At 40.5% G+C, this 20,989-nt stretch overlaps 2 protein-coding genes across 2 annotated transcripts; one reads left to right on the forward strand and one right to left on the reverse strand.

Annotated features, from left to right (window-relative positions):
• The first annotated feature begins 3,802 nt into the window (after positions 1-3,802).
• Positions 3,803-6,354, forward strand: LOC119078377. The gene is made up of 3 exons (XM_037185879.1): positions 3,803-4,199; positions 4,268-4,697; positions 6,220-6,354. Exons 1-3 carry the CDS (start codon positions 4,081-4,083, stop codon positions 6,352-6,354), a joined length of 684 nt encoding a protein of 227 aa, XP_037041774.1. The 5' UTR covers positions 3,803-4,080.
• A 2,448-nt stretch (positions 6,355-8,802) lies between these two features.
• On the reverse strand, positions 8,803-10,791 carry LOC119078378. The gene has a single exon (XM_037185880.1). The coding sequence runs from the start codon at positions 10,789-10,791 to the stop codon at positions 8,803-8,805; it is 1,989 nt and encodes a 662-aa protein (XP_037041775.1).
• Positions 10,792-20,989: the final 10,198 nt, after the last annotated feature.

Raw genomic sequence — 20,989 nt, forward strand, 5'->3', positions numbered from 1 at the left:
TGTCTTCAACTTCAAAATCAATTCCGTTATCAGTACGATCGAAACCGTCTCCACTGTCAATTCCTGCTGAACTGTCGCCGAATTCAATCCAACTGTCGCCAAATTCAATTCCACTGTCAATTCCTGCTGGACTGTCGCAAAAGCCGAAATCAGTTCCAAAGCCGAAATCAGTTCCACTGTCAGTGCCGTCAGAACGATCAAACTTGGTTCCACTACCAGTATCGTCGACGTCGAAGTCAATTGAGCTATCGAAGTCGTTTACGAAAACAAGAGTATTGGAGTCAATACCGCCTCTGATGGAATGGTTGCCGAATGAAGATCCTTCAACTATGCGATCTCAGCCAATCAAGCCGTTGATAAGACCTCTGATGGATGTGATGCCGGTTGAAAACCCGTCTTTTTTGCAGTTTAAGACGATTCGACCGTTGATGAGCATAGTAGTGGATCCTTTAGTTGCGCGAGTTGAAGAAGTCGACACCGAATAGAAAGTTAGAGGTATCAGAGTGATTAATGGCTCGGGTGTTTTTTCGGCTTTTTCATTCTTGTTAATTTTCATTTTACTTTCATTTTCTTGGTTTTTTCTTGCTATTTTTCGTTTGATTTGTTGTTTTTCTTGATTTTTCTTATTAATTTTCGTTTGATTTGTTAATTTAATTAATTTTCGTTTGATTTGTTAATTTAATTAAGTTGTTAGGTGAGTCGGATTAAACTCGAGTTCCGAGATGATTGTTTTTTGTTCTTCTGGCGACGTTTGACCTCCGGAACTAGTAACGAGACCTGTGCCCTTCCGGTTTTAGTACCGGATCTTGTTCCGGTAGTTGGATCTTTTTCCGATAGCAGGATCTTGTTCCGGTACCTAATCTGTCACGGTGTTGTCTCCTTTTTAGTTGAAGGATTTCTCCTTGCCATGAGTGTCTCAATTTTGGTCTTTGCCCTTTTCCGTGAGTGTGTAGCCTTTAGTGCCCAGCGTCTTTGGTACGTCGAGTCTTTCATGCCCAAAGTCCTAGTTGTGCCATTAGAGTCCTAGTTGAGCCATTAGAGTACTTGAGTCTTAGATCCCCCGGATCTTTTGTGTCCTTTTTCCTTTGTTTTCCGGACCCTGTCTTATGATAGATAAGATCACAGTTTCCGTAACCAGTCTTGTGATTGCTGTTTCAGTACCCAGTCTTGTGATAGATAAAGTTACTGTTTTCCGAAACGTGTCTTGTGATAGATAAGGTCACTGTTTCCATACCCTGTCTTGTGATAGATAAGAATGGCTGTTTTCCGAACCCTGTCTTGTAATAGGTAAAGTCCCTGTCTTATAATAGGTTAAATCAACTGTTTCCGTGCCCTGTCTTGTAATAGATAAAATCGACTGTTTCCGTGCCCTGTCTTGTAATAGATAAAATCAACTGTTTCCGTACCCTGTCTTGTAATGGTTGAAATCAACTGTTTCCGTGCCCTGTCTTGTAATAGATAAAATCAACTGTTTTCGTACCCTGTCTTGTAATAGATAAAGTCCCTGTCTTTTAATAGATAAAGTGGCTGTTTTCCGAACCCTGTCTTGTAGTAGATAAAGTCCCTGTCTTATAATAGGTTAAATCGCTTGTTTTCCGGACCCTGTCTTGTAAAAAGGTCGAATCACTGTTTCCGAACCCTGTCTTTTAATAGGTCGCATCACTGTCTTCAAATAGGTCAAATCACTGTTGTCGAGTTCCCGTTTTTTAGTAGGCCAAGGTGCTTGTTTGTTTTTCCGTTCAATTGTTTTTTTCATTCGTTCGTTTTTTTGGTTCGTTTGTTTATGTCGACAAGAAAGCTTGTTTTCCGGACCCTGTCTTGTAAAAAGGTCGAATCACTGTTTCCGAACCCTGTCTTTTAATAGGTCGAATCACTGTCTTCAAATAGGTCAAATCACTGTTGTCGAGTTCCCGTTTTTTAGTAGGCCAAGGTGCTTGTTTGTTTTTCCGTTCAATTGTTTTTTCATTCGTTCGTTTTTTTGGTTCGTTTGTTTATGTCGACAAGAAAGTTTCTTGTTCTCGTGAGGATATAATTTTTGTAAAGATGAGAGACGGAAGAGTTGGTGATGCTGTAGGTGTTGGAAAGGCGGACGTTGACGCGAAGGTATGAAAAGCTTTTTGATTTGATTTTTTTGTCTGTGCTGTTGGCCAAAGCTGACTGTTGGGGAACACAGCCAAGGGTTTATCCGATCATAGTATTCAGATCGGAACGCTGTTCTCATAGTGACATTTCGGATGAAATCCAACAATTCTCAGAGTATACTAACCGTTTATTTAATCTGTATGCTCTTAACTGTATCTTTGGCACGTAAAAGGTGTTCCTAGAAAGCTGCTTGCCTTAGACTGATGAGTTACAGCTAATAGGACCCTCTTACGACGAAACAGTGTCTCAGTTCGAACGTTGTTCAAATATTGTCTCTTCACGAGAAAATTAGGGTAGTCTCAGCGATGAGTGCTTTTTTGATGACGTTTTTCGATTTTCTTTTATTATTTTTTGTACGTTTTCCTACGTTCATGGTGATGTGTGAAACCCTGCTGATTTTATTTGCGTTTTCTTTCCTTGTACCCCTGGTGTGAGTGTGTTAAGTATGACGAATTACCCCTTAGGAGACGTGTTGTTTTAATACAACAATTTCAAAAAAATTTTGTACTGAAATGCAACAAAAATGCAACAATTCAACACTTTTGGTCTACCGTTAGTAATCATAGAGTTAAGAACGTCTACTGGAAATTTGATCGCACATCTTGACACATGTCATGGAATCAAAATACAATCAAAAAAATCGATTCCAATCAACGAAAACTCACTGAAATGTTATTGAATGTTATTAAAGATTCGACCATATCGACCATTCCCAAGAATGATAGACGATACTTGCTGGCTCGTCAGTTGTGTTTATGGTTTTGTCGAGATCTGGTCCCTTTCAATAATTCAAACAAACCAGGATTGAACGACTTCTGTCGTTGGGCGAAAATCATTGGGTTTGAAGAATCGCTGCCAGACAGATCGACTTTGGCTGGCTCTGCTCTCAACGACATTCATGCTGTTGTTTATGAGAAAGTGCAATCTATTCTGAAATCGTCACTTCCCAATGTTCTGGGCGTATCATTCGATTTCTGGAGCGATAACGTTCGCCGATTGTCTTACATAAACTACTGGATCAATTGGATTGATGAAAAGTTTCAAATGCAAAGTCTTTGTTTGAAAACAGCATATTTCCCGCATCCACGTACAGGCGAGGAAATCGCAAATCATTTCGAAAAAGTTAAAGAAGAGTTTGGCCTGACCGATAAAATTTTTCGTGCATGTACTGATAATGGATCAAATGTGAAACTTGCGTGTAAAATTCTTAGATTGGATTGGGACTCATGTCTGGGACATGATATTTCTTTGCTAGTATCAACCGATTTGTTGAATCACAAAGACATGGAAGAGGTCCGGTTACTGAAGAAAAAAATGAAAAAAAATCAACAAATCCTTGGTATTCAAATATGAAGAGCTGCGAAAGATGCACGATGATGAATACAACAAGACGCTCTATCGGATCTTCACAGAGCTTGAAAATATCTGTAAGTTTCTTTTGTGAAATGGTGGGCAATTGTTCACTTAATTTTGGATTATATTCGGTTCTCAGTTTGATGGAAAAATAATGTTTCAGCTCAGCTGTTGGAGACATCAGAGTTTCTTATATCTGATTTCGACATCGAGGATGACGATGTTGAAATGGTGACGCGATTCTGCACAGATCAAGTGCGAGGCAGCACTCATTATACTACAATCAAAAACTCGAACCAGACGCGCTGGAACAGTGACCTCACGATGTTTAACAGCTACGACAAAAATATAGGTAAAATCGGATTAAATTATTGTGAACGTTGAAATCAAAAATTTAGATATTTAACCCACGGAGATATCTTCCTAACAAAATGTGTCTGGCCTTTCGAACTTTTTATCTAAATTTTTCGATTACAAAAAAATCCACTGGCAATTTCATCAAGTGGTCTGTTTCCAGATGTCATTAACAACTGCCTAGAGCGAACCAAAAATTATGATCTGATCTTATCAGATGCAGAGCACAAGATGATAAAAGAATTCATCAACATTCTAAATGTTTTCGAAAAGGCGACCGATGTCTTCCAAGGCTCAAAGTACCCGACACTAAATTTGACAATCATATTTTATGTCGAAATCAAAGACAGGTATAATAACTGACAAGCAACAAATTTTAGTGAAACAAAACGGTTTCGAACAATTTTTTTATTTTTAGTTTGGAAAGACTATCGAAAGAAAAGTCATTTTCCCAAATTGCTCAACGTGCCGTCGCCATATTGCTGAGTCGTTTTGACGAGCGTTTTAAATTGAGCGACGACATGATTTTGGCATCGTTTCTTGATCCATCCATGCAACATCTTCCAATTATCAAAGAATATTTTGAAAAGCATGGGATTGATGTGATAACCATGCTGCATGAAAAATGGGTCAAATACGACCTCACCGCAGGAGTTGGTTCATCAACCGTGAATCAAAAATCCACTGGAATCAAGCGAAAAGCGCCAGAGCCTATCAATGACGCGAAGAGAATTCGTTTGGAATTGATTGAGAAGCATTGTGCAGTAGGCGCAACTGTGGGACATTCTCCCATTGATTGCATTCGAAGAGAGGAGAACAAATACACCTCCATTATAGGTGTAAATATTGCAACAGAATTTTATGAGAATTTGTTTTCTTCAGCAAGACAGAGTCCAACGGAAGAAACCGAAGATAGACCAATAATAAGAGACGTGGGATCGAAGGATATGCCCGACATAACTGTTGATGAAGTCAAGGCCGCAGTAGCCGAGATGAAAAACAAAAAGTCTCCCGGAGAAGATGGTGTTCCAGTGGAAGCCATTAAACTAGGTGGAGAATCCTTAATAAAGGCAATCACGGCTTTGTTTAATCAATTTCTCCAATGGGAAGAAGTACCAGAAGCGTGGGAAAATGCTGTAATTACATTGCTGCATAAAAAAGGAGACATAACAAAGCTGGAAAATTACCGACCCATAAGCCTATTGTCAACACTCTACAAGTTGTTTATGAAAATCATTACGAAGAGGAACACTAACAAGTTCGACTTCCACCAACCTGTTGAACAAGCTGCTTTCAGATCTGGTTTCAGCACAAACGACCATTTGCAGGTGATGAGAACGCTTATTGAGAAGTGTCGTGAATACAACATCGACATAGTCTTGCTATTCATAGACTTCGAAAAGTTCAGTGGAAACATGGTCGATATTGGACGCATTAGACGAATGTAGAGTAGACTCAAGGTACTCCAACACAATTCGATATGTGTACAAAAATGCTACTTCATGTATAAAACTTCATAAGAGCACGGAGAAATTCAGAATTGGCCGAGGTGTAAGGCAGGGTGACACCATTTCACCGAAATTATTCACGGCGATTCTGCAGAGTATTTTTAGGAAGTTAAACTGGAGTAAAATGGGAATAAAGATAAATGGAGAGTACCTGAGCAATCTCCGCTTCGCTGATGACATTGTACCGATAGCAGCGAATCTAGGTCAGGCTCAGCTTATGCTACAACAGTTAAGTGAAGAGGCAAGCAAAGTTGGCCTCAAGATGAACTTATCGAAAACAAAAGTCATGACCAACATCGGGGACGATAGAGAGATCAAAATTGTTGACACTGTCATTGAACGGGTCGACAGCTATGTATATCTAGGACATAAACTGAAGTTAGGTCTGGACAACCAAACTGCAGAAATAAGACGTAGGATTGGTCTTGCATGGACAGCGTTCGGAAAACTCAGACTAATTTTCAAAAGCAAAATGAATAATAGTCTGAAACGCAAAGTTTTCGATACTTGTGTCCTTCCAGTGCTCACTTATGGAGCGGAAACGTTAACTTTAACGAAAGCATCCGAAGATAAATTGAGAGTGACACAAAGAGCCATGGAACGGAGTATGCTTGGAATAACACTCAGAGACAGAATGACGAATCAATGGATTCGACAACAAACCAGGGTCGTTGATGTCATGGAAAGAATAGCATCTCTGAAATGGAGCTGGGCGGGACATATTGCAAGAAGGACATAGGAACGTTGGACCAAAAAGATCATGAACTGGCGACCATATAAAAGACGAGCTATAGGTAGACCATCAGAGAGATGGACAAACAGAATTAAGAATATTTTTCGAATTAAGAAAATTCGTTTTTAGCTAAAAGTGGACGTCCTCCAGGAAGGAAGCGACAAAAAACCTGGAGGAAATTATTTCACCAAACCATCACCAGAGAGAGAACTGAACGTGCACAACGATACTACCCTATACAAACCAATGAAAGTCAATAGATAGGTATGGCTAAACGTTCAAATTTGTTCTAGCCGGAGCACATACGGATTTGCATGGCGCCACCTCAGACGAACTCATTTCTAGTGCAAATTTCCACTAGAAATGAGTTCGTTTGAGGTGGCGCCATGCAAATCCGTATGTGCTCCAACTTGTATGGACTGGCCATACCTACTTATCTACTTTCATTGATACAAACAGAACTACCACAACACATAGATCGGTGAAAAAACACACTAAACCACAGAGTCATACTACATATCACAGAGATGAAACGACTGCTCGAGCCTGAAACAACTAGTGGCTCCAAAAAAAACGTTCTCAAATCCATAAATCAGAGCCGACTGCAAAATCAGCGACGTCACGGAAAGAATGTTGGTGGTTGTTTCTTCGCCGTTTGTCGATAACGTTGGCGCTTTTTCCTTGGACTAATCGCGGCGTAAAATAAATAAACAAAGGGGCTTCCTTTACGACATTTCTAACCTTTGTTGAGCTCTTCATCAGGCAAAAATTAAAACAAAAATAAAAGAAAATTACTCATACATCACACCTGACCATTGATGACATTGTCATGGAAAGAATTGTATCTTTAACAAGTGAGAATGTCCAGTTAACAAATGCCAAAGAAAAACTGGAAAGAAAATGAAAACCCTGTTGTTCCGAAACCGAAAGACATCCTGCAAGGGAATGCTCCTTTGAAGAAAAGCGTCTCCACTACGCAAAGAATGACAGATACGTGTAAGATTTCATGATATAAAGAAACAAACAGCAAATGACCGCCAAAATCGTGAAACCGCGAAATTTCGATAACAAACTCTTTCTTCAGTCATCTGCCCTATTAACAGAAACATTTGGTATTTAGTGTTGCTGTGGTGAATATTTTCGCGTACGTCGTTGTGTTCGGGGTCAGTTACTGTGCCTACACACAACCACTCGACATTAGGACAAAAGAAAAATTTCGCATCTGTCACATTCGCATCGCTGTTCGAAGGCACAGTTACTTTGAACACCGTGCATGGTTATAAGTTCAAATTTTTCTTTTCGGTCACTCATACCAAATGCAATAAATATTTATTTACGTTTCTGTTGTGGACGGTATATTGTACGCATTTCGTGAGTTGTAGCCCGAACGAAGCGAGGGCGACAAGCGAAAGTGTCTAACATAAACCGTCCACAACAGATGCGTATAAAGCTGTTCATGCTGAGGGCCTAAATTACGAGAAAAATCCGTAATTTATGCCCAAGGCATGAAATGTATGTTATGTAATTAGGAACAAAAAGTAGCGTTTTTGAACCAGGTGGTGAAAGCATCCCAGGAGCTGCGTACTCTGTCTCTGATAAATCAACAATTAAATCGTGAGAATGTGTGATTGACCTTAATTAATGAGAATTCACCACATGCGTTTGACTGAATTTCTTCGAACCGCGTTTTGCCTCACGAAATTCGTTACATTCGCATTTTCATTTGAATTCAAGTTTTTCGATCGAACAACGATAACAGGTAATCAGTACATTTTCCGTTCACGTACACCACATTTTTTTTGCTTTGTCGACAAAATAAATTAAGATTGGCTCACCTAGTTTGTGTATATTACGTAGATGGAAGCACGGGGTTTCAGGGGGTTTCGAACATTTAGTTTTTTCATGTTGCAGATATTGCAGTGTCAAATTCTGTCCAAGATGTGACATATTTGCAAGGTATTGGCCTTTTTCACAAAGTATAATCAGCGTAACCTTCGTAAAAAGAATCTTGAATCTGACAAGAGCAAGTGTGCCAACGTGTAAAAAACAAATGTTCAAAACCCCCTGCTGAACCGTGGCGATCCTCTTGTCAAACGGACAGTACATAAACAAATTCCATCATTTATTTTGGAATTTTTTTAAAATCCCTTTACTGTGCCCTCATAAACTCATTAGCATTGCAATCGTCGTCTCGATTCTTGCTTCGTCACTTTTCGCAGCATTTTTTTCTTGTCTTCACATAATGGACAAATAACAGATATCACACACACACACACACACACACACATCCTTATTTTATCTCTCCTTCATATATGTACATGTGTAGTTGTTTCCCTTTCCCTTTATCATTTGGAGAAATAAATTTGTCTTCTGAAAGGTTTATCGTTAGCACTTCATTTCTCGTCAAGATCGCCAACAGTGTAGTTGATTTCGTGTCAGTCAGTGTTAAAACTAAAAATGGATTCGGTAAGTTAATTTTTGTAAATTTTTAATTAAATTTAACTAAACTCGCTTCACTCAATTTGTTAGTCTTCTTTAAATTGCATTTCTGCTTATATGTTTTTACAAAAATTCTTTTCAATAAATATGTGACCACAAAAGTTGTTGGTTGAGATTTGAATAAAACATCTCGTTTCTATTAATGCTGAACGAAGAATGATTTTATTTTACAAGTTTTTCTATGTTACAATGATTCGGTATGCTTTGTTCCTTTCATTTCAATTGCCCACTTTGATTATGCTGATCGACGGTGTTTTCCACATCAACATCCTCCAACCCTTCGGACAGATTGATTTTAGCGATTTTCGAAATCGGCCGAGTATAGCTTCGCCTGTCGTTGCCGATGATAGTGTCCACTTTGACCGTTCGTACGATGCCCCTTTTGTCTGGAAAAACTTTCGTTATGATTCCTTTGGGAAAACGTCCACGGATTTCATTTTCGTCAACGATTCGGACCAAATCGCCCACTTTCAGATGAGGGTTGTCGCGACTATCCGGCCATATTGCTCGTTTGATAAGCGATAGTCGATATTCCTTCACCCATCGATACCAAAATTCGTCCGCGATTTTGTGTGCCAGTTTCCAAGTTTGTGTCGGCCGAAAATTGTATTCCATTTTGACATCGTATTGAGAGTGGTTGGTTCGAAGTAGTATAATGTCGTTCGGTGTAATTGCCTTTATGTTGAAGTCGTCAACGTCAGATGATATGTAAGTCAACGGTCGATTGTTCACGGTGTTCACCACTTCGGAGATGGCTGTCGATAGGACTTCAAAACTTGGAAATTTCGTTTCTATCAATGCATTCAGTCCTTCCTTAACTGATCGAACCATACGTTCCCAGGCCCCACCTCGATTTGGTGCTGCTGGACAGTTGAATTTCCATTCCACTCCTCTGACTGACAATTTGTTAAGTATTGTTTCATGGTCCAAATTTTTGACGAATTCAGTCAACTCGTTATCCGTTCCTACGAAATTGGAACCATGATCGGAAAATACCTTCCTCGGGACACCCCGAATATTCATGAATCGTGTAATTGCCATTATTGCTGAATTGGTGTTGAGTGACGATGCCAATTCGACGTGAATTCCTCTTGTGGTTAGGCAGGTAAAGAGTGAACCCCAAACTTTTTCATATCGCCGTCCATACTTTACCATCATTGGGCCGAAGTAGTCCACACCAGTGAACGTAAATGGAAATTCACATTGCTCGGAGCGTTCCTTAGGGATGTCACCCATTTCCACCAGTTTGACTTTCGGTTTCTTTACTCTGCACATCATGCACGACTTGAATGATTCTCGTACTGTTGTTCGACATCGAGGAATCCAAAATTGTTCTCGTAGATGGTTAATGACTGTGTCGACTCCTTGATGTAAATTGATTTCGTGATACCACTGTATGAGCAGCTTTGTGAATCGGTGGTTTTGAGGCAATATAATTGGGTTCGTTCCTGGAATACGACCACGCATGCAGATTACGCCTTCACTGTTGATGTACGGACTGAGTGGATAAAGGCAGCTCGACTTCTTTACGACGCTTTTCGTTTTCAAATCGTGGATCTCTCGTGAGTAACAATCGAACTGAGCTTTTTTGTACCAAAGAGTTTCGGCGCGTCGTATATCGTGTACCTCAATCGATAAATTTCCAGGTCGATTCTTCTTCGTCAATTTAAGTGTGTTGACCATTTTTAGGACGTATGCGGTAGCACGTACCAATCGATTGTATTTGGAGAATCGATTGACGTCTGGCATAGAGTGCCCTGGATGTTCCAAACTGATCGATGCAATTACTTCCTCTGGTGGCAGCAATTCTTGATGGAACATTACAATTTCGGCTTTTTTTGGCTGAGGTGGAGTGAAATTTGGCCAATCGGATTCCGGCCAGTGTAAAAATTCGGGTCCATTGAACCATGTTGCAGTTTTAGACAAATTAACTTCATTTGAGGTTTTCGTTGCCAGATCCGCTGTATTAATGTCTGTAGGAATCCAATACCATTCCTCTCTTTCGGAGCAGTCAAGAATTTTTGATACACGACTGCCGATAAATGGACCTAATTTTTGTTTCGTATTAATCCATCCAAGTACGAGGGTTGAGTCGACCCAGAAGAATCGCTTTTTGATTGGAATTCCCAATTCCTTTTCGATTGTGTCAGTCAGCTGACTACCAGAAACTGCTGCTTGCATTTCAAGGCGTGGAACCGTCATGTGCGCAGTACGTAAAAAACGAAAATGCAAAGACCTACGAAAAGGAATTTCCCGGCGTTGAACGTGCAATTGTGAAACAGCATTACGTCGACGATTACGTTGATTCTACTGATACAGTCGAAGAAGCAGTCACGCTTGCATCAAACGTTACGACAGTGCACGAAAAGGGCGGATTCAAACTGGTAAAATGGATTTCGAACTCAGATGAATTCATGCGACGTATCCCGGAAGAAATGAGATTGCCTAATCATGATAAAGTCGATGACGTTCGAATGTTGGGACTCAAATGGGACTTCAGAAACGACGAATTAGTATTCGATCTGGACTTCAAGAAATTCAACCAAGATCTTTTGAACGGCAAAACTGTCCCAACAAAGCGACTTATGCCAGATGCCCAACATTCGAACGTCATCGACTTTATCATGATTAGGCAATCTCATTTCTTCCGGGATACGTCGCATGAATTCATCTGAGTTCGAAATCCATTTTACCAGTTTGAATCCGCCCTTTTCGTGCACTGTCGTAACGTTTGATGCAAGCGTGACTGCTTCTTCGACTGTATCAGTAGAATCAACGTAATCGTCGACGTAATGCTGTTTCACAATTGCACGTTCAACGCCGGGAAATTCCTTTTCGTAGGTCTTTGCATTTTCGTTTTTTACGTACTGCGCACATGACGGTGATGAATTAGCTCCAAATATCATTGCCTTCATTCTAAATACGTCAGGTGCTCTATTTCTATCCTTCCCTCGGAATAGAAATCGTTGACTGTTTCGATCTTGAATACGAATCTCAACTTGATGGAACATTTCGGTGATGTCGGAATTCATCCCAATCGGTTTCAAGCGTGCTCGCCAGATAACTGCCAGCATTGATGGCACCAAGTCTGGACCTTGAAGCAGTAAATCGTTTAGCGAATACTCACCCGCTTTAGCCTTTGCGTCCATGACCCAACGAAATTTCCCTGGTTTGTTTGAGTGGTATGCATCGAAGTGAGGTAGATAATAAGTGTTTGCAGTTTCTTTCATATCATCTCCAGTCAGCTTTTCTGCGTACCCCTTTCTCACGTAATCTTGCACTCGTTGAATGTATTCGTCGGCGAACTTTTCGTTGCGATCCATTTTCTTCTCAATCAAGTGTAAACGTTTCATCGCTATTTGTTTGCTTTCTTCCGTTGGAAATTTCTGGTCCGGATTCTTGTACAGAAGTCCAATTTCGAATTTGTCTCCAACTTTCTTCATTGTACTTCGCATGATATTCAATGCAGCTTCGTCCGCTTCTGACAATTTTTCGGTCTCCGTCTTTATACCGAAATCCTCAATTTCATATGACTTTCTGATCAGATCGCTCAAGTTCTCTTCTTTTTCTGTTTCCCAAATGTTGTGTGCACATACATGAACGGCTAATGTCGATTCCGTTACTTCGTGTTCATAGATAGGTCCATGGATCGTCCATCCTAGACGAGACTTACATTTGATTAGTCCATTGATCCGGTGTTGAACTGTTTTCAATGATACAGTCAATTGTCCATTATTCGATCCGATCAACAGTAACGGTTGAACGTTTGAAATAGCTTGTAGTTCTTCTCCACGCAGATATGGATGCAGTTTCAAAATCTGATTGACGTCGAATTTTTGAGATGGTAGCGCCAAATTCTTACCCGTTCGTATGTTCGTTAGATCGTAGAACTTTCCAATTTGATTTGCCGGAGACACAGTTACACTTACGATTCGTGACTCGTTATCTGTCCGGACGATATCATTTGTCCAACGGTATGTAATAGGACTAGTCGCTCCTTCCAAACCCAAATCGTTTGCTAAATCCTCGTCCATCATTGTTGCTGTTGAACCTTCGTCGAAGAATGCTGGAACGATCATGGTTTTCAATGGACCTTTCAAAACGACCATCGCTATCTTCAGCAGAACATCACTTGTTTGGATGCAGCGGACTTCTTTGACGTTATTTTCGGTATTTTGAACGATGTTGACTTGGGCGTTGTCGGCCTGCAATATATCAGCATGATCTTTGTTACACTTGGAGCATTTCGGCAATGAATCCTTTTTCCGACAAACGCTAGCTTGGTGTCCTTTTCTGAAGCACATGAAGCAAATACTATTTTGCCTGACGAAATCTCTACGCTTGTCGATTGTTAGCTTTTTGAAGTCGTTGCAATCTTGTAAATAGTGTCCAACTGCTCCTTTGCATTTATGGCACCATTTTTCTCTTTTTGTTGGTAGCGAATCAATAGCCAGGACTGTAGCTTTGCTTGATTTCTTCATAACGTCCTTTACCGACAACCCAGCAAATTGTGCATCTAATTCGTACTTGAACCAATCGCCTAAAGCTTCGATATTTACCTTTGTCCGTCGTCGCAATAATTCGGCCTTGAAATGGATCCAGAAATTCTTCGTGGTAGGTGGCAATTTGTCTTCTAGATTTACTAGCAATTCGGGATTATCCAGATAGTTATGAGCTCTCATGTTGTTAATCGTTGTTACAGCACCAAATAGCTTACTGTAGAAGAGCTTGAATTGATGGATGTTTTCTTCTTTCATGACTGGTAAGCTGCGTAATTCTAGCACCAAGTGTTCCAAGATCCACTCGCGGCGACCAAAACTCGTTTCCAAATGCGAAATGATTTGCTCAATGTTGTCAGGCGACGTTAACAGTGTTTGCACACTTGTTCGTGCTGCTCCCGTAAGTGCCTTATTCAAGCGACGCAAATTTCGGTTCGGTGTGATTTTGAATTCTTCGGTTGATCGTCGAAATTCGCTAATAAAGTTAGGCCACTCCAAAACAACATCTCCGCTGAATATTGGAAGGTCTTTGGCTTCCTTCATTTCCAGTGCCTTGAAAGCTGCGATCAACACATCGTTGTGAACAGAAGTTTCGAATTGGTTCTGGCGTGTGCTCTCCAGATTTTGTTGATGACGGCAGTTGCCGAAATGAATCGGATCTTCCATATTGTTTATCCATTCCCTTACGTTTCTTTTACGCTGGTCATATCCCAGTGGCTGCATAATCGGATCACCAAATCGAGGTGGGGCCTGGGAACGTATGGTTCGTATTAATCCATCCAAGTACGAGGGTTGAGTCGACCCAGAAGAATCGCTTTTTGATTGGAATTCCCAATTCCTTTTCGATTGTGTCAGTCAGCTGACTACCAGAAACTGCTGCTTGCATTTCAAGGCGTGGAACCGTCAATGGTTTCAGTGGTGCGACTCTGCTTTTCGCTTGAATAAGTGCAACATATATTTTGTCGACCATTTCGACACGGATGAATGTCATTGTGCAGTATGCGTTCTCGCCAGCATCGGAAAATGAATGCAGCTGAATGTTCGTAAAAACACAAACTTCTGGAAAGTAGCAACGGGGAATGCGTACTTGTTGTATTGATTTGGTTTCGTTTAGCCATACGACCCATTGTTCGAATACTTCCTTTGGTGCTTGATCGTCCCATCCAATTCCTAGCCGCCATAGCTCCTGGTAAATTATTCTCAGCTTGATTACTAATGGCGCCATCACACCGAGCGTTGATCGTCGAAATTCGCTAATAAAGTTAGGCCACTCCAAAACAACATCTCCGCTGAATATTGGAAGGTCTTTGGCTTCCTTCATTTCCAGTGCCTTGAAAGCTGCGATCAACACATCGTTGTGAACAGAAGTTTCGAATTGGTTCTGGCGTGTGCTCTCCAGATTTTGTTGATGACGGCAGTTGCCGAAATGAATCGGATCTTCCATATTGTTTATCCATTCCCTTACGTTTCTTTTACGCTGGTCATATCCCAGTGGCTGCATAATCGGATCATCCGCTTCTTCAAGTTCATCGTCGATACTGGACATCGCGTCTTCTTCTTGCTTCAGATCCATTTTCAACTGCTTGTTTCGTAAAAGGAAATCTTTCTTCCTTTTTATCTCCATCATTTCGAGTTCATGGAGCTCCGCTTCAATTTCCATGGTTTCTTTTATATGTTGAATCTCTCTTGTACTACGTCTGCTCATCTTTGAACCGCTTTTCGACAAGACAGACTTAGCATATTTCTTTGACTGGATCACAGTCTTTTCAATCGTTGTTTGATCCCCGATCCCAATTGCACCTTCATTAGGTTGGTTTTCCACGGTACTGTTGCCTCCAATTGCACCATCTTCAGATCCGATATTTTCAATTCGAATATCCGGAAATCCAAAACGTGATGGAGGTACTCCTTTGTTTGAGCGTTCGCTCTTACGTTGAACGCCTTTATTATCCATAGTGATTCGTTAGTTGACTCGAAGGACCATTAATGTTGGTTGAGATTTGAATAAAACATCTCGTTTCTATTAATGCTGAACGAAGAATGATTTTATTTTACAAGTTTTTCTATGTTACAATGATTCGGTATGCTTTGTTCCTTTCATTTCAATTGCCCACTTTGATTATGCTGATCGACGGTGTTTTCCACATCAACAAAAGTGTCAGCTTTCAATAGAAAGTGGATTTGTTTGTGACGCGGGCGCGGCTGAAAACGATTTTTAGTTGTATTTTACCAACGCACTGTCTAGCACCGAAGCTGACTTTGACATCACTCAATTAGAAGGCCAAAAACACACCTGTTGAAGATTGGTGAAAGAAACAATACGATCGAGTTCATAGATTAATATAATCAATATAATTAAATAAATCACTAAAACTCAATTTTCGTTGATGGTTAATATGTTTGTCGAAATGGAGGTTTTCGTCCGACCCAATACGACTTGTATTATTTGACTCGTTCGATTTGGACTCCGTCAACCACAATATTCAAGTCCGGTAAATTTTGCGAACGGTCAAACGGTCTTTCCGGTGTTCGTTGTCAGCTTGTTTCGATTAAGCCACTCATGTAAGAGAACGCCATCTCTCTGCATTAAATTCTGGTCATCATCGAACAATTCAGGTGCGTAGCACAGAGCCGCATAAAGTACCATTGAACCAAGGACATTCACTAGCAACAGACAGCTATGTAGATGATTCTAGTTCCGATCCTAGTGGCCGTACGTCAATTACGCATGTACCCAAACATAAGTTCAGTGGCATCATCTGAAAGGCCGATTCGTTGCTAGTAGGATCAGCAGTGTCAAAGGCACGCCTTGAGTTGATGAAGATACAGGCAACGGCAACATACTTCTTCCTAAAATTCAGTCTGATCACCGTGAATGCTGCCCGAAGACATCTCATCGTCTTTCGTGTAAATTACCTATCTATTGTGAACTCTGACGTCCCAATGCCCGTATGCAAATTTCAATTGGTTTTTGCTTTTTTTCCACAGATAAACAATCTCAATATGGAAAACATGGATATGGATTTTGCAATGGAGAGCGCAGATATGGAAGCGGATATGGATTTTGACTTACCTAAAACAACAACATCGCTGCTCAGACTCGACGACATAGTTTTATCGAAAATTATGGAGCACCTTTCTGTCGACGATCTAAGCAATTTGGCTGAAACATGCGTGAGGCTGGCCGATCTTTCCGCGGAACACTTTCGAAAGCAACATGGATCCTTAACGTGGAAGAAAAATTCGAAGATCAGCTTAACTTCGTCGGAAAGGGTATGGGCTCGCTTTGGTGAGCACGTCAAAGACATCAAATTGTATTATTTTGACAGTGAAGAGCTGAACACGATCTTAATTATGCTTGCAAAACATTGCAAGAACGTGGAGGTCGTAACGTTGAATTGCGTAGACATGAAAGATCCTCACGTATTCGAGGAAAGTTTATTTGCTGAACTGTTCTCTCGGCTAAAAAAGTTTGAATTGGTCCAGTGCAGTTGGACGCGATGGTGTCCGTTGAGTTTGTTTTTCGGTGATGACAACTCTGCGTTGCAGCAGCTTTCAATAATAAGATGCTGCAAGAGTTCATCCGAAAAATTCCCGCTATCATTGTCAGGATTCACATCATTGACCAAATTGAATGTGCTCCATTCGTGGAATGTGCTGTCCAATGCGGAATTGGAAGAATGTTTTTCGTGCAATAAAATTACATCGCACGCCGTCAGTGATGTCGGTAACGTAAATTTATTTAACAGCGACGACGGTTTAATTGATGCGCTAGCCAATACACTAGAAACGCTGGTCATCGACCATTATATTTTTGACTTTAGTAAATTATTGAGATTGAAGCGACTAAAATCTCTTACATTGCATTGTGGCACCAACACCAACATCGACAGTCTTCTACAAACATTTAAATGTGATAACGTTGTCGAAGAGCTTGTTTTTAACCGAATAGTCATCACAGAAGCGACGGTAAAAGCATTAAGCACGTTTAAAGGTCTGACTAGTTTGCGGCTCAATCGTTGTCAAAATACAGTTGATGAGAGATTCTTTCGATCGCTTCCGTCAATGTTTCCGCAACTGTACCAATTTGTGTATGCACACAGTGAAAACAAGGACGAAAATATCCTTCATGTAGTCAAGTCAATGCCAAAATTAGGTCGCTTGAGTTTGTACGGAGGTAGCGCGTTAAAAACAGAAACTTACTTCGAAATTGTGAAGATTGTAAATAGCGACTGGTTCCGGCCGAAGTTGGAATTAATTCCTCCTAATTTCAGTACATTGAAAGAACTGCGCGACATTGAGAGTATTCGAAAAAGTATTTTGCTCCGTATTGACGTCTATCACCGTTTGAATGCCCTTGTAAAAGTCTAATATCCCATTATTCTGGCTGATGTTGTTGGTGCGTGATAATCTACAATTTACCATTTTATTCGGTTGGATTGGCTCAATTAAATGTACCCTTTAAAAGGCCAAAGTTGAATGAAGCACTCAAATTAAGAAGAAATTTTATTTTAAAGAAATGTTTAAAATCTCAAGCAAAAATTGTTTTTAGCAAAGAAAAAAGAAATTCTTAAGAATTATGGTCTAGTTTGTAAGAATTAGGATTTAGGAATTGTAATTGTAAAATTAAGATTCAATAAACAAAACAAAACTGAACAAAATTGACTTTTTTCTCTTCGAGTGGCGACGTCACCAATGTAAACAAGTGTCTGAGGTAATTTAATTGTAGCAAAGGTATTTAATGCATATAAAATTGTGTAACAATTCCCTTGACGCCAGAAAATGTAGAAAAGTGTCTGTTAACACCAGTTGAACGCTATGACAAACGTTCTGATGTTCATTTTTAGCCCCGTACGAAGTACGGGCTTATAAGATTAATATGCCGTTTGTAACACGTCGAATTGGAAGCAGACAGTAAGGGCAAAGCATTTGGTTATGTTCATAGACTACGAATCCGCAATAAAAAAAATGTCCGTCCGTCCGTCCGTTCATCGGTCCGTCCGTCCGTCCGTCCGTCTGTGACCCCTCTAGCTTGAGTAAATCACAACCTTTTTTCAAAATTCTTTTTTCCCCGATTGGTATCGACAAAAGTAAGGTCATGTTCAGAGCTGGTTTCAGCACAAACGACCATTTGCAGGTGATGAGAACGCTTATTGAGAAGTGTCGTGAATACAACATCGACATAGTCTTGCTATTCATAGACTTCGAAAAAGCTTTCGATTCAGTGGAAACATGGTCGATATTGGACGCATTAGACGAATGTAGAGTAGACTCAAGGTACTCCAACACAATTCGATATGTGTACAGAAATGCTACTTCATGTATAAAACTTCATAAGAGCACGGAGAAATTCAGAATTGGCCGAGGTGTAAGGCAGGGTGACACCATTTCACCGAAATTATTCACGGCGATTCTGCAGAGTGTTTTTAGGAAGTTAAACTGGAGTAAAATGGGAATAAAGATAAATGGAGAGTACCTGAGCAATCTCCGCTTCGCTGATGACATTGTACCGATAGCAGCGAATCTAGGTCAGGCTCAGCTTATGCTACAACAGTTAAGTGAAGAGGCGAGCAAAGTTGGCCTCAAGATGAACTTATCGAAAACAAAAGTCATGACCAACATCGGGGACGATAGAGAAATCAAAATTGGGGACACTGTCATTGAACGAGTCGACAGCTATGTATATCTAGGACATAAACTGAAGTTAGGTCTGGACAACCAAACTGCAGAAATAAGACGTAGGATTGGTCTTGCATGGGCAGCGTTCGGAAAACTCAGACTAATTTTCAAAAGCAAAATGAATAATAGTCTGAAACGCAAAGTTTTCGACACTTGTGTCCTTCCAGTGCTCACTTATGGAGCGGAAACGTTAACTTTAACAAAAGCATCCGAAGATAAATTGAGAGTGACACAAAGAGCCATGGAACGGAGTATGCTTGGAATAACACTCAGAGACAGAATGACGAATCAATGGATTCGACAACAAACCAGGGTCGTTGATGTCATGGAAAGAATAGCATCTCTGAAATGGAGCTGGGCGGGACATATTGCAAGAAGGACAGACGAACGTTGGACCAAAAAGATCATGAACTGGCGACCATATAAAAGACGAGCTATAGGTAGACCACCAGAGAGATGGACAAACGGAATTAAGAATATTGCAGGTACAAACTGGCAGCAAATGGCAATGGATCGTACGAAATGGAAAGAAGTTGGAGAGGCCTACATCCAGCAGTGGATAGAAACAGGCTGAAAAAGAAGAAGAAGAAGAAGATGTTCGAAAATGGGCATGGTAGGGTCGGCCCTTCGAGAGCTAGGGCCCTATAGGTGTTTTTCAGTCTTTCGACGATATCTACCGAAATACGCACGCAATGGCTGCTTGTGATATATCAAATGAAAGGTATTGACGAGCCTGTGACTGCCGATACGATATCACACGAAACCAGACAAGATCCGTTATTGTCATCAGTGCGACATTATTTGAAGACGTATTGAAGACGAGTTGTTGAAAGTTTTTTTTTTCAATCGGCGAGATTCGTTATGCGAGATTGAGGATTGCTTGTTGTTTAATGATAGAGTCGTAATCCATTTGTCATTACAGATGAAAATATTACAACAACTACACGTTGCACATCCTGGCATAGTACGGATGAAATCTTTGGCTCGTAGTTACGTTTATTGGCCGAACATTGACAAAGACATTACCGATTATGTCAATAATTGTGCACGATGCGCTTCTACTGCAAGAGCACCAGTCAAAACAACTATCGTCTTGGCCGAAAGCATCTTCAGTTTGGTCGAGAGTTCACATCGATTTTGCTGGTGAATTCATGGGTCTGCACTTCTTCGTGGTAGTCGATTCATTTTCAAAGTGGCCAGAGATTTTTGTCATGTCGCAAACTACAGCCAATGCCACTATTTCGAAGCTCAGGGAATTAATTTCTCGTTTTGGTACCATGGATATTCTCGTATCCGACAACGGTCCACCGTATCAATCTGCCGAATTTGAAAAGTTTTGCAGCGAAGAAGGCATTTATCACATACGTACTCCACCCTATCATCCGCAATCAAATGGACAAGCGGAACGGTTTGTCGACACGTTTAAGCGCGCATTGCAAAAGGTCAAAGGGGAGGAAAGTATACCGAACGTCCTGCAGACATTTCTTCAGCGTTATCGTATAACGCCAAATGCTCAACTACCGAACAATTGCAGCCCAGCGGAATTAATGTTTGGACGACAAACGAAATCAACTCTTGATTTGGTTAAACCTCAAGTAAAATTCGATATCATCCGTGATGACAGCATGGGAAATCAGTTCAATGTAAAACATGGAGCAAAGCATAACCGTGCTATCAAATCTTGCTTACCTTTAATGCGGTCATTTCTATTCGACTATCGAGTAGTCTAACAACAAATAGCAACGTGAAGGACAGCTAATTCAAATTTTTCTTTTGTTCTTCAGTCAACTTTGACAGGAGAATAAAATAAAAATTTGTTTCAGGTCTCTTTAGCGTTGCTACCAGCAGCTAGAGTTAGAAGCATGTTTTCGAACAAATTTTTTAACATTTCAGGCAAAATGTTTGCTCAATTTAAATTTGCCCAGAATCTTGGCTTTGGTAAGTTGAATTCGTTAATTGGATAAATAAATTAACGCTGACGAAAAGCTGGATCACTGGAGACGAAAAAAGGTTCATGACACACACTATCCAGCAGGCAGTTCACTACCACACTAATAACCAGCGCTAAATTCATTTCAGGAAGCACCTGATCCAGAAGCAGTTGCAGCCGAAGTTTTGGAATGTTTGCGGTTGGAGTACGTTGCTATTGCTGTAGCAGCTCGCGAAGCTGTCGTACTTCTCGCTAGAGGAGGTATCGTATTCAAATTACTCTTCGTAGGTAA

This window comes from Bradysia coprophila, unplaced genomic scaffold (assembly GCF_014529535.1).
Source record: "Bradysia coprophila strain Holo2 unplaced genomic scaffold, BU_Bcop_v1 contig_250, whole genome shotgun sequence".
Classification (NCBI taxonomy): domain Eukaryota; kingdom Metazoa; phylum Arthropoda; class Insecta; order Diptera; family Sciaridae; genus Bradysia; species Bradysia coprophila.